This window comes from Garra rufa, chromosome 10, assembly GCF_049309525.1.
Source record: "Garra rufa chromosome 10, GarRuf1.0, whole genome shotgun sequence".
NCBI lineage: Eukaryota > Metazoa > Chordata > Actinopteri > Cypriniformes > Cyprinidae > Garra > Garra rufa.
In genome coordinates, this window is record NC_133370.1 from 19,754,350 (window position 1) to 19,768,095 (window position 13,746).

At 36.0% G+C, this 13,746-nt stretch overlaps 1 protein-coding gene across 1 annotated transcript in view; it reads right to left on the reverse strand.

Moving 5' to 3' along the window:
- astn1 (astrotactin 1) overlaps positions 1-13,746 on the reverse strand; it is a 344,209-nt gene that overhangs the window by 223,547 nt on the left and 106,916 nt on the right. The window contains exons 6-7 of the mRNA XM_073849391.1: positions 11,177-11,323; positions 6,254-6,421 (exon numbers count right to left, since the gene is read on the reverse strand). Coding sequence (XP_073705492.1) covers positions 6,254-6,421; positions 11,177-11,323 — 315 coding nt within the window. The remainder of the gene's footprint in view (positions 1-6,253; positions 6,422-11,176; positions 11,324-13,746) is intronic.

The following is a 13,746-nucleotide window of genomic DNA, read 5'->3' on the forward strand; positions in this document are numbered from 1 at the left end:
CTCTGGACCTACAATGTCCCATGGGAGTAAGAGCCCATTCGACTAGGGGCATCGCCTCGTCCTGGGCGTGGTCTAGTGGGGTTTCTATTGCAGAAATTTGTGCGGCGGCAGGCTGGGCCTCACCGTCCACATTTGCTAGATTCTATAATCTGGACGTCCCAGTTTTACAGACTCGGGTCCTTTCTGCATAGTGGTATATCTGTTACCAGTATGTTATGTATGGTGCACCTTGGCCTCATTTGGAGCTCCAAGTTGTACTTATTCCTTGGAACGGACGTTTATCAGGCTATCTGATGGAACAAATTGGCCCTTATTAGCCCTTTAGTGCTAGGGTCATGTCAGTCGTTCCTCTACCTTAGCAACGGCGGGATTGTACTGGTTCCCCATAAGCGTCTTACGACGCAGTACGAGTGAAAGTATCGAAAGGGAACGTACTCGGTTACTTTCGTAACCTCGGTTCCCTGAGATACGGGAACGAGTACTGCGTTGCTGGCCGTGCTAGGTAGCTGCACGACTCAGTCGTCGCTTCAGTCGAAGTACCTGAGTTCCTATGGCGAAATGCTCGCTTATATAGCCAGATGCTCCGCCCCTTTTGGCGTGATCGGGCACGAATCATCGCCATAGGTTTGTGCATCTCCGCTGCCGAGCCATTGGTTCGTTTCTTTAACACTGCACGAACCAATGGCCGTGCAGTTACACTGCGTTATTGAAATGCTTCAGTCTCAGGAGAAAAGGAGCTTTTCCCATAAGCGTCTTACGACGCAGTACTCGTTCCCGTATCTCAGGGAACCGAGGTTACGAAAGTAACCGAGTACGTTTTATGTATAGTTATATTTGGCTTTTGACACATTATTTAAAATGTGGCTAAGAAATAACTATTAACTTTTTTTTTTTTTTGGTGGGGCCAGTGAAAATTTTGGCAGGGCAAGTAAAAATCTGAACCACTGGCCCGATCGGGCCAGTAGAAAAAATCCTTAGCGTTGAACCCTGCATTTACACATAACTTCATTAAAAAAACTTGTAAACCTAAAAATTATAAAAACAGTGAACAATACATTTGTTACAGTATTAATCTTGGTTAATGTTAATTAATAAAAATACAGTTGCTCAGTTCAGTTGTTAGTTCATGTTAGTAACATTAACTAAATGTTAACAAACACAACTTTGGATTTTAATAATGCATTAGTAAAGGACGAAATTAATATTAACTAAGACTAATAAATGTTGTAGAAGTATTGTTTATTCTTAGTTAATGTTATCTAAAGTACAATCGAGGTCAAAAGTTTACATACACCTTGCAGAATCTGCAAAATGTTAATTTAACCAAAATAAGAGGAATCATTACAAATTGCATATTATTGTTTTTATTTAGTACTGATCTGAATAAGATATTTCACATAAAAGATGTTTACATATAGAAACATAACAGCTGAATTTATGAAAAAAAGCCCATTCAAAAGTTTACATACAGTATGTTTGATTCTTAATACTGTGTTACTGCCTGAATAATTTACAGCTGTGCTTTTTTAAATTAAGTTATAGTTGTTCATGAGCCCCTTGTTTGTCCAGAACAGTTAAACTGCCCACTGTTCCTTAGAAAAATCTTTCAGGTCCCACAAATTCATTGGTTTTTCAGCATTTTCAACAATGACTGTATGATTTTGAGATATGATGATTTCACACTGTGGACAACTGAGGGACTCATATGCAATTATTACAGAAGGTTAAAATGCTCACCAATGCTCCAGAAGAGAAAATGATGCATTGAGCCAGGGGGGTGAAAACTTTTGAACAGAATGAAGATGTGTACATTTTTCTTATTTTGCCCAAATCTTTTTTTTCATTTAGTACTGCCATTCAGAAGCTACTTAAATGTTTCCCAGAAGACAAAATTGGTTAAATTTTCCCTGATCTTCAAATTCAAAAAGTTTTCACCCCCAGCTCTTAAAGGAGTAGTTCACTTTCAGAACAAAAATGTACAGATAATGTACTCACCCCCTTGTCATCCAAGATGTTCATGTCTTTCTTTCTTCAGTCGTAAGGAAATTATGTTTTCTGAGGAAAACATTTTAGGATTTCTCTCCATATAATGGACTTCTATGGTGCCCCGAGTTTGAACTTGCAAAACACAGCTTCAAATAGCTCTAAACGATCACAGCCAAGGAAAGACAATCCGTAGCAAAACAATCGGTTATTTTCTAAAAAAAATTACAATTTATATACTTTTTAACCTCAAATGCTCGTCTTGTCTAGCTCTGTGTGTACTCTTTGTAGAGATTAAAAAGTATATAAATTGTTAAAGTTTTTAGAAAATAACCGATCGTTTTGCTAGATAAGACTCTTCTTCCTCAGCTGGGATCATTTAGAGCCCTTTGAAGCTGCATTTAAACTGCATTTTGGAAGTTTAAACTCGGGGGCACCATAGAAGTCCATTATATGGAGAGAAATCCTGAAATGTTTCAAATACACAAACATTTTGAAAAACCAAAGAATTTTTTGGGACCTGAAGGATTTTTCTGAAGAACAGTGGGCAGTTTAACTTTTTAGAACAAACAAAGGACTCATAAACACCTATCACTAAAAAAAAAAAAAAAAACACACAATTGTGGATCATTCAGATCATTCAAGAACACAGTATAATTTCTATTGTGTGGACTATATGTAAACGTATTTTATGTGAAATATCTTATTCAGGTTAGTATCCCTTTTATTTAGGTAAAAAAAAATTAACATTTTGCAGATTCTGCAAGGTGTATGTAAACTTTTGACATATTACGCAAAAAGGGAAACAAGGTATAATATGCTGGATTTACTGACTTATACAAAATGCTGCTGACTTCTCCAGTTTATTTATATTTGTGTGTGTGTGTGTGTATGTAGAAGAAAAATCACTACTATTGGATTTAGACAAAGAGTGACTGTGTAGAATAACTTATTAATGAAGTTTTTAAGTCCCGAGTAATTCCTCTCTTTCCGCAACCACAGAGAGAGTCTGTAGGGGATCTATTATTCAGTCAAATTAATGAAACGAAAGTGCAAGGATCAGGTAGCCTGAGACACAACACGGCGTGTTCTTGTTTAATAAATGTCCCCCGAAGCCTGATGGGAATGAGGGAGGTGAACAGGGCCTCCGAGAGGCCCGTTATCAGCCCGATTCTCATCTCGGCTTTTACACATCCTCTGCGCCTGTGATTCACAATCTGTTTTAAAGCGCACACGGCTCCAGTTATTGTCGCTCCCCATCCCCGCTTTCATCAGTATCTCCCTCTCCCATTTGATTGAGACCGTCTTACGGTTTTCCGCGAATAACCTCCGCCACGTACTCTGCCCCCCCACACACCGAGGCTTTCATTAAGAATGCATCATACAAAAAGCACAATGCAATTATTGAACCGTGGCGGTAGCAAGGCCTCATCCTTTAGATTTCATTTGTGAGGAAAGCAAGGCAAGTTCCCACCGGTCCAACTTTGATTCATTTAGGGTTGGAAGATTCACTTTTCAAAGCCCAGAGGAGCTCCTCTTTTGAATTATAGATGCAAACAGGAGGAACTTGTCAACAAATGATAACAACGTTGGACGGATTCCTGCTGCAGTTGATCGCAGAAACAGCTATAATGCGAATGTATTACCATTTATTTTGATGTACCTGGGTGTCTGTTGACTATGTTTTGCCTGACTGGAACAACAATAAAACTGAATAGATCAATCTCAGCTCACAAAGTTGCAATCTTTGGTGGTAAAATGCAGATAGTGCATTAAAATTTATGATGCAAACAGAAAAATGTCTGCCCACAGCTTGAGATTATTCAGCAACACTGTTATGAGTTTCATAGGTATGTAGTGTGTCCTAGCATTTTTCAAACAAATAAAACACAACAAAAAGCAATTGGAAAATTATGTTAATTAAGCTAAGGGTCCCAAATATGACAACAAGGGCTTCCTATAACACAAAGGCAGCTATTTGTAAAATATATTTCAATGCTTTCTCACAATTGTATCGTTAGGTAATTATACTGTAAATTGCATTTATTATCCTATAAATTGTGGGGCATCAGGGAGCCGCTATTAATATGCAGAGCATTGAAATCGCTTTTGAATGTGTGTTCGCTTTTTACTTTCATTTTTGTGATTTGCGATCACATGTACACTATCACATGTACAGTTTACAAGATTAGATGTTTGTCAGTGGTGCTCAGGATCTGCGAATCAACATTCTATCGGTCATCTCTTCTTATTCTGTTTATGTAGTAAGTGAAATTTTATGTACTGTAATATAACAAGCTACTGCTACCCCCGTAATTTGGAGTGTTAACATACAACTCAACATGCATCAATCTCATCAAGTATCATCTAGAATATTAATGCTTCCCTTGCTCAAAATATCCTAAAGTTAAGGCATTCCATTTGATCCATGTTTTGCCTAATTTACGTCTCATCCAAGGGGAAAAAAAAAGAAATAATAATTCAAATCCAGGTCATTCAAGCTGTATAAGCCCGAGTCTTTCATTACAAAGATTCATTGCTAGGCATTACTGTCCTCGCAGCTCTCGCTCAATTAAGCTTTCATTACTTAATACTGTTCACTCAAGAGAGACACCTTCAGAGAAATCTGCAAATGAAACGACAGATGAATCAGAGCTAAGCCTCTCTCTCCTGTCCCTCCTGCTCTTTAAAGGAAGCTGCGTTACAACTGCAGTTCGGTGAACACATTGATTTTACACAGTGGAGGGGACGGGCACTCATTCACTCGGGCGAAGGGGTGGAACGAAAGATTATTTTATGATTAATTAGGCAAAGATGCAGACAAATGAAAGGAAAAAGAAAAATCCCAATATGCATTCTGAAGAGATAGTTCAGCCAAAACCAGTGTGACTTCTTTAATTCATGGAACACAAAAGAAAAATGTGAAGAATGTTCTGTCCATACAATTAAAGTCACTGGGGTCCAAAACATTTGGCCTCTATTGACTTTTATTGTATAAACTAAATAAAACGTTCACACTACCAGTCAAAAGTTTTTGAACAGTAAGATGTTTAATGTTTTGTAAAGAAGTCTCTTCTGTTCACCAAGCCTGCATTTATTTGATCCAAAGTATAGCAAAAACAGTAAAAATGTGAAATATTTTTACTATTTAAAATAACTGTTTTGTATTTGAATGCATTTTAAAATGTAATTTATTCCTGTGTTTCAAAGCTGAATTTTTAGCATCATTACTCCAGTCACATGATCCTTCAGAAATCATTTTTAATCTTCTGATTTGTTGCTCAAAAAACATTTATTATTGGTATTACGTTGAAAATAGCTGAGTAGAATTTTTTCAGGTTTCTTTGATGAATAGAAAGTTCATAAGAACAACATTTATCTAAAATCACTTTTGATCAATTTAAAGCATCCTTGATAAATACTGACTCCAAGTTTTTGAATGGTATAGTGTATAATTATCTTTATTTCAGATAAATGCTAATCTTTGGATCTTTCTATTCATCAAAGAATCCTGAAAAAAATGTATTTACCGGTTTTAAAAACTGATAATAATAATAATAATAATAATAATAATAAAAATGTTTCTTAAACAGAAAATCAGCATATTAGAATGATTTCCGAAGGATCATTTGACATTGAAGACTGGAGTAATGATGCTGAAAATTGAGCTGTGATCACAGTAATAAATTATATTTTTTATATTCAAATAGAAAGTAGTTATTTAAAAAAAAAAAAAAAAAAAAAAAAATTATATATATATATATATATATATATATATATATATATATATATATATCACAATATTACTGTTTTTGCTGTATTTTGGATCAAATAAATGCAGGCTTGGTGAGCAGAAGATAAATCTTTAAAAAAAATTTCTTACTGTCCAAATACTTTTGACTGGTAGTGTATCTTGTGTTTCACGTAGGATAAAACATTTATAACAATATAAAAATGAGTAAATAATGACATTTTTAAAATTTTGTTTTTGGGAAAACTATCTTGAATAATATTTTTGTTCAGTCCAAAACACAAAACTTCATTGTATGCACAAAAAAATAAAACACTAAGTAATTTTACAAAATATCTACTCTTGTGTTCCACTGAGGAAAAAAGTTTAGAAGACATGAAGGTGACTATGATGATGGAATTGTCATTTTTAGATGAACTATCCTTCAAAGTACGTCCCTCAGAGTTTATGTTGCTTCCGGTGTCAGACTTTCTACATGAGCTGTGTGAAGTACAGAATCATGTCAGGGTGGTGTTGTACCTGTATCTGGGTCACATTGGTGCTCACAGGGGTCCAAGAGACGGCGGCCACACAGATCATTGACCCAGGGGCCACTGGCATTCTGCTGATAGTACAGCAGCACCTGGGCAGGGTTCAGCCAATCAGATGCGTCCAGCTGGCTGCCCTGAAGCAGAACGAATCTGGAGCCTAGAAAAGAAGAATCAGAAAGGACATCTGTTAGAAGTTACATCCAGTAAGTTACTCGTATTCAGAATATAAACTATAAACGGGAAGCTGCAACTGGTATGTAACTGTGGTACAAAAATGTTGGGCAACTGGGTGGGTATTTTGATTCATCTCATGATTTGAAACTATTAACCAAAGATTTGTTTAGATTCATTCACTGATTTACTAAATTGTGTGTGTTAAGTGAGTCACTGATTCATTTATTTAACTGATTTGTCAACTGAAACCACTTTAATTGTACGTTATACGTTCTGTGTGTCAAATCAACAGTACTAAGAGACTCAAGAAAGCAGCATGATCGCTTTTCTCTACCATGCTGTTATGCTGTTTTAAAGCAAGGGCAAAATCCTTATAGCCGAAATTCTATGCATTATACATATTTCTTTATGTTTTGTGGTTTATGCACAGCTGCAGATAAGATACAACAGTACAGATAAAACATCTAAAAGTGTGATGTATTCTGAATTATCCCTATGAATATTTCAAAACCATGAACGCCACATAGAACAGAATTTATTCTGCAAAAATCAAGTTTTATCAGATCTTGCTTTGACATCAAGTTTTACCCTGTAATACTGTTAGACAGTTATAGACACATCTTAAATCTGATTTTTCCAATTCAAAAGGCGAACTGTGAATCCTTCAAGTCTCCTCTTTTCAGCTTTCTTCCACTTAGATATCTATGTGAATGTTAATCTACCCCAAAGCACCGGACCCCATAGAAAAGAGCTCTGCATGAAAGACAAAATGACAGATGAGCAAAGCCAGTCACAATCCATCATATCGCCCAAACTCTAGAAGTGACGGCTGAAATGCCAATGAGCTGAAAGAAAGAGAGAGAGAGAGGAAGAGCAAGAGAAAAGAGGGTAAGAGAGAGTGGCCTGTAGTCTTGGACTGCAGGTGCAACATTGAAATTCAATAACAAGCTCATCCAACACAAACGCAACTTAGGTCCAAAGCACAAACAGAGAACCCTTGGGGAAAGTGGCTAGCTGTTGTTTACAGTTCTGTACAAGTGTGTTTCTGGGAGTGCAGTTCTAGGGAGTAACTAACTAAAAGTAGGACTACTAACTTAACTCAATTTTTTATAGCGTGACAACAGCTCAGCTGTTTTCAAAATAATAATGTGGCTTTTTCCGGTCACTAGCAAGTTTTTACAACAAGTAGCAGTGTAACGTGACAAAATGCTACATCACAGTTTTCTGTCTCACACTCACAGCCAAACAGACTAAGGAAATAATCAATCAATAGTCTTTTCTCCCAAACTCCCAACTGAATCAGTCTGTTTGGATTCAGTGATTCACGTACTCATGGTTCAATAATGATCCATTTCCTGTCCCATTTTCTGTCCCTGTGAAGTCACTTTTGAAGCACAATTTATATTTAAACTGCAGTTTTAGTCAACATGTGTTCACATTTCGTTAGGTTGTTTTTATTTTTATTTATTTTACCTAAAAATATTATAGCATTAGAGTCTGCTTTTTCACAGCTAAGCACAGTTTGCACTGTTTTAATTAATATAATGATTTACTTTTATTCAATAGTTACACTATTGTTAAAATATATTCAAGAGTGAAGGGGGAAGGCCTCGTCATGATAGTTCTGTATAACTAATATAGGTTTATGTTTTATTTATTTTTTTCCTTTTTTACACTAAATATTCCCAAACATGTTAACTATATCAAAAAATATCTTGATTCTAAACATTTATAGATCGTTTTAGTCAATATATAACATTAATAGGCGATGGGCAAAGTAGCCTAACATTAGTGTCATCTAATAACCACACATTAAACACATGAATCTAATAAAACAGTGTTTTCCGTAGGTTTACAGCTTCGTGGGGGTGGTGTCGGGTGCCGGTAGCCCACATTACTTTTTTCCCCTGGTACTTTAGCCTACTCTGTGTAATAACGAAAACATTTATTTCAGTAAAAAAAAAAAAAAGTCCAAAACTCTCTATTTCAACATTTTGAATAATAGGGCCCTATCTTTTGCTTTTTTCAGAAATTCTTATGTGTTTTAATTTTTCTGAAAATTAAATAAAAGCATAAACATTTATTTATTTTTAATCAAATGAAAAATAAACCCTTTTATTTTTTGGCAAACAAACAGAGTTTTTTTTTTCTGTTAAAATAATACATGGAAGAAAAATTATATTCAGTTAAAAAAGTTTTAATAATAATTATAGTATTTTTTTCTACAATTAAGTGGTTAATCTTGTTGTAATATTTATTTTTTTATCATATATATTGTTTTATGTAAATTATTTAAATAGGAATATATAAACACCTACATTATACTGTACAAAAGTAAAACAAGACTGTATAGAGAACCAAACGGAACATGCAGAACATGAAACGATCTTTTTGCATTTCAATTTTCACAGACACTAGTCCATATCGCGATTCGAATTAAGTGACAGACCAAATTTTGATTTATTAATCCAAAAATCGACGAATTCCGTGGCATTCCGCGCTATAGTAAATTCCGTTTTTATGAATGGAGTCCGCGATCTAGTCACTGATCTATAATAGAGAACATTATAGATCAGTGGATCTAGTCCATGTTTTCGTGAAGGAAACATTGTAAACGCGCGACCATGTAGAGACAGAAATGACATGCCGTCGTGTAAATAAGATAAATAACATAAGGCTATTTAGTTTGCTATTGTGATATGGCGCTATGTCGAAAATAAAATTAACTTGACGTTCAAGGGAGGCGGGCCCTGTAACACGGGACACTGTAAAAACAATGTAAGTTACTAATTAAAAGACTTTCATTGTACGAATAATTTTAATTTAGCATGGTGATGTGCGCAATGAATGTTCTAATCACACAAGTGTGATCGTATTAAATATGAAAAATATTATTAGGTTCGTTTTTTTGCCTTTTGGAAGCTGCATTCAAAATCCACTTGGCTCAAAAATTCCTCTCATTTTGAATGGGCACGATTTCCATAACAACTAATTTGACTAATATCCCTAACAATAGAGGAAATGTTTAACATCACTTACAATGTCTGCACAATATTTGATTATTTTAATGATTCTTATTTAATACATACATTTATAACATTAAAAAAAAAAACATTAAATATCAGATCAACTGCAGAATTGACAGAAGCACCTTCCGACACTGAAAAAAAATATATTTTAATATAATTAAATGCAACTATTTATCTAATAATTTAGACTTTTTTTATAGTTTAGAACAATTCTCTTTTTTTATACTGTGAGATATAAAGTCTAAATTCTGAGAAATAAAGTCAGAATGATATAATAATAGAGTTGCGAAATAAAAACTCATAATTCTGACTGTTCTCTTTTCTGACTTTTGTATCTCGCAATTTTTTTTTCGGAACTGACTTTTTTTTGAGATACAAACTCGCAATTGCAAGTTATAAAGTCCAATTTTGAGGGGAAAAAAGATATGTTCTTAGAATTGCAAGTTTATATCTCACAATTCTGACAATTGCATGTTATAAAGTCAGAATTGCAAGATATAAACTCGCATTTCTGAGAAAAAGTCACAATTGTAAGTTTATTTTGTAGGTGTATATCTCGTAATTCTGATTTTATTTCTCAGAATTGCAAGTTTATGTCTCACAATTCTGACTTTATAACCTTTCTAAGAAAAAAAAGTCACATTTGTACAAAAGGCTCTGTAGTCTTTTCTCACAAACTACCAATTGAATCAGCCTAACTGATTGTTTAATAATGATCAATTTGAGTCACTTTTTATTTAAACTGCAGTTTTAGTCAGCATGTTTTTATGTTCCATTAGGTTGTTTCTAGATATATTTATTTTACTTAAAAAATTAATTATAGGGTTAAAAGACTGCTTTTTACAGCTCAGCATGATAGCGCTGTATAACTAATGTAGGCTTATGTTTTATTTAATTTTTCCTTTTAGAGATATAAACTCGCAATTGCGTGTTATAAAGTCCAATTTTGAGGGGGGAAAAGGACTGATATGTTTTTAGAATTGCGAGTTATATCTCACAATTCTGACTTAATAACTCACAATAGCAACATTTCCAAATGCACAGTGAAACACAGATGTGTAGGAAAGTGCTGCAGTGAAATATTGTGTTATTCTAGTGGTTTACAAAGAAATAAAATCAAATGACCCTATAATCAAATATTTTAATATCTACAGATGTATTGCCTTCTATAAACAGATTCAATGTATTTTTTATAGTAACTTGCAGTGTAGCTAACTACCTTTAGCTTATTTGTTTGAATAATGAAAAAATGTTGGACATGTGAGTTGAATGCTAAACCATCAGCCAACGTGTGAATCATTTTAGTATTTGTAAAAAAAAAAAGTGTTTTGTTTTTTTTTATATCTCAAGTTAGCAAATATGCTAAAGCCAAATGGCAGTCTGTGTAAAAATTAAAAAATAAACGTTAGTGTTTCATTTGAGACTCGTTAAAAATTCATTCACTAGATGCCCTAGTACAGTACAATACAGTGCAAGTACATGGTGTGTAGCCTAGTACATAATTTGAAACACAACTAGAGACTATGCATTCGGCTCTGATTGTTCTTTGATGCTTTCAGCACACATCTGTTTGGCTTTTCACTAGAGACAAAGCGAGAGTCGGCATGACATTTGCTTTAATACAGTTGAAATCATGGGGGGTAGACAGGGGGCCGAGGACCCCCGCTGCTCAGAGGCCGGACGGGAAGCAGAGCGGGTGATGAGATTACCGTCTGCAATGAGGTGCTCCGGAACGTGGAGGATGACTCTGACGTTGAGGCTACAGGAGAGGTGAGACGCGCAGACCAGGCCGATCACACAGCTCACCACACTGATCAAAGTCAGGGTGGTCTTGTTGATAGGGCTCCGTGGGGAACCTGAGGAGAAAAGAGAAAGAGAGAGAGAAAGCAATAAAAGAGCGATGCAACAAGACTGGAAAGTTCACATTTTTATGTGTACCTTGGGAAGGCACAAGGGATGCAGTTAAAAAACAGCCCACATCAGGGTTGGTGGTCCATGAAAGGAGCACTGGATCAAACCAGCCAGCCAAACTCTGGGAGCTGCGGCGGCTCTGGCACGAATAGAGCAGTGGAGAGATAATGCTTTACCTTTTGAAGCCTGCTGCTTTTAAGCTAAATACCGCAAATGGCAAAATATGAAAAAGAGTTGTTTTTGACAACGTTTTTGTAATGCGACAAAACTGGTTTGGTGTAGTGCTGCCCTGTACAGTCGTGGCCAAAAGTTTTGAGAATGACACAAATATTAGTTTTCACAAAGTTTGCTGCTAAATTGCTTTTAGATTTTTTTTTCAGTTGTTTCTGTGATGTACTGAAATATAATTACAAGCACTTTATATGTTTCAAAGGCTTTTATCGACAATTACATGACATTTATGCAAAGAGTCAGTATTTGCAGTGTTGGCCCTTCTTTTTCAGGAGCTCTGCAATTCGACTGGGCATGCTCTCAATCAACTTCTGGGCCAAATCCTGACTGATAGCAACCCATTCTTTCATAATCACTTCTTGTAGTTTGTCAGAATTAGTGGGTTTTTGTTTGTCCACCCGCCTCTTGAGGATTGACCACAAGTTCTCAATGGGATTAAGATCTGGGGAGTTTCCAGGCCATGGACCCAAAATTTCAACGTTTTGGTCCCCGAGCCACTTAGTTATCACTTTTGCCTTATGGCACGGTGCTCCATCGTGCTGGAAAATGCATTGTTCTTCACCAAACTGTTGTTGGATTGTTGGAAGAAGTTGCTGTTGGAGGGTGTTTTGGTACCATTCTTTATTCATGCCTGTGTTTTTGGGCAAAATTGTGAGTGAGCCCACTCCCTTGGATGAGAAGCAACCCCGCACATGAATGGTCTCAGGATGCTTTACTGTTGGCATGACACAGGACTGATGGTAGCGCTCACCTTTTCTTCTCCGGACAAGCCTTTTTCCAGATGCCCCAAACAATCGGAAAGAGGCTTCATCGGAGAATATGACTTTGCCCCAGTCCTCAGCAGTCCATTCGCCATACTTTTTGCAGAAGATCAATCTGTCCCTGATGTTTTTTTTTTGAGAGAAGTGGCTTCTTTGCTGCCCTTCTTGACACCAGGCCATCTTCCAAAAGTCTTGGCCTCACTGTGCGTGCAGATGCGCTCACACCTGCCTGCTGCCATTCCTGAGCAAGCTCTGCACTGGTGGCACTCCGATCCCACAGCTGAATCCTCTTTAGGAGATGATCCTGGCACTTGCTGGACTTTCTTTGACGCTCTGAAGCCTTCTTAACAAGAATTGAACCTCTTTCTTGATGATCCTATAAATTGTTGATTTAGGTGCAATCTTAGTAGCCACAATATCCTTGCCTGTGAAGCCATTTTTATGCAACGCAATGATGGCTGCACGCGTTTCTTTGCAGGTCACCATGGTTAACAATGGAAGAACAATGATTTCAAGCATCACCCTCCTTTTAACATGTCAAGTCTGCCATTCTAACCCAATCAGCCTGACATAATGATCTCCAGCCTTGTGCTCGTCAACATTCTCACCTGAGTTAACAAGACGATTACTGAAATGATCTCAGCAGGTCCTTTAATGACAGCAATGAAATGCAGTGGAAAGTTTTTTTCGGGATTAAGTTCATTTTCATGGCAAAGAAGGACTATGCAATTCATCTGATCACTCTTCATAACATTCTGGAGTATATGCAAATTGCTATTATAAAAACTTAAGCAGCAACTTTTCCAATTTCCAATATTTATGTAATTCTCAAAACTTTTGGCCATGACTGTACATCTCTTACATGTAAAATAAAGCAACAAGACACTGCAAATGGTGTATGAGTATTATAACAACACACAAGATGACAAACATATCCATTCATAATGTATGAGGACACAACACTCATGATAGATATTGTCATACATAGTAGCATATTAACATGAGTAACATCTCAGAATAAAACATGGACAATAGCATGCAGCAATTGACCCTTTGCAAAAATACGCCTGACAAGCCATAGCACTCTCACGCAGCACAGTTTGAGCAGCACATGAACCAATCACCTCTACTAGTTATAGCACAAAATAAACATGAATGAACATCATAAGGTATCTTGTTAACCACAGAAAGATGTCAAAACAATTTTTCAAGTTCAAGTCCACTGACGTTAGTCTACTCTCTTATCTTGATTTGTTTGTTTGACAAAAATGGTAGATTCTGTGTTATCATTGGTCAGATCGCCTGTCAATCAAACTTTAGGCGAAGGGTCAATTGGAAACAGCAATGAAATACATATGAAAGGAAATCACATGATA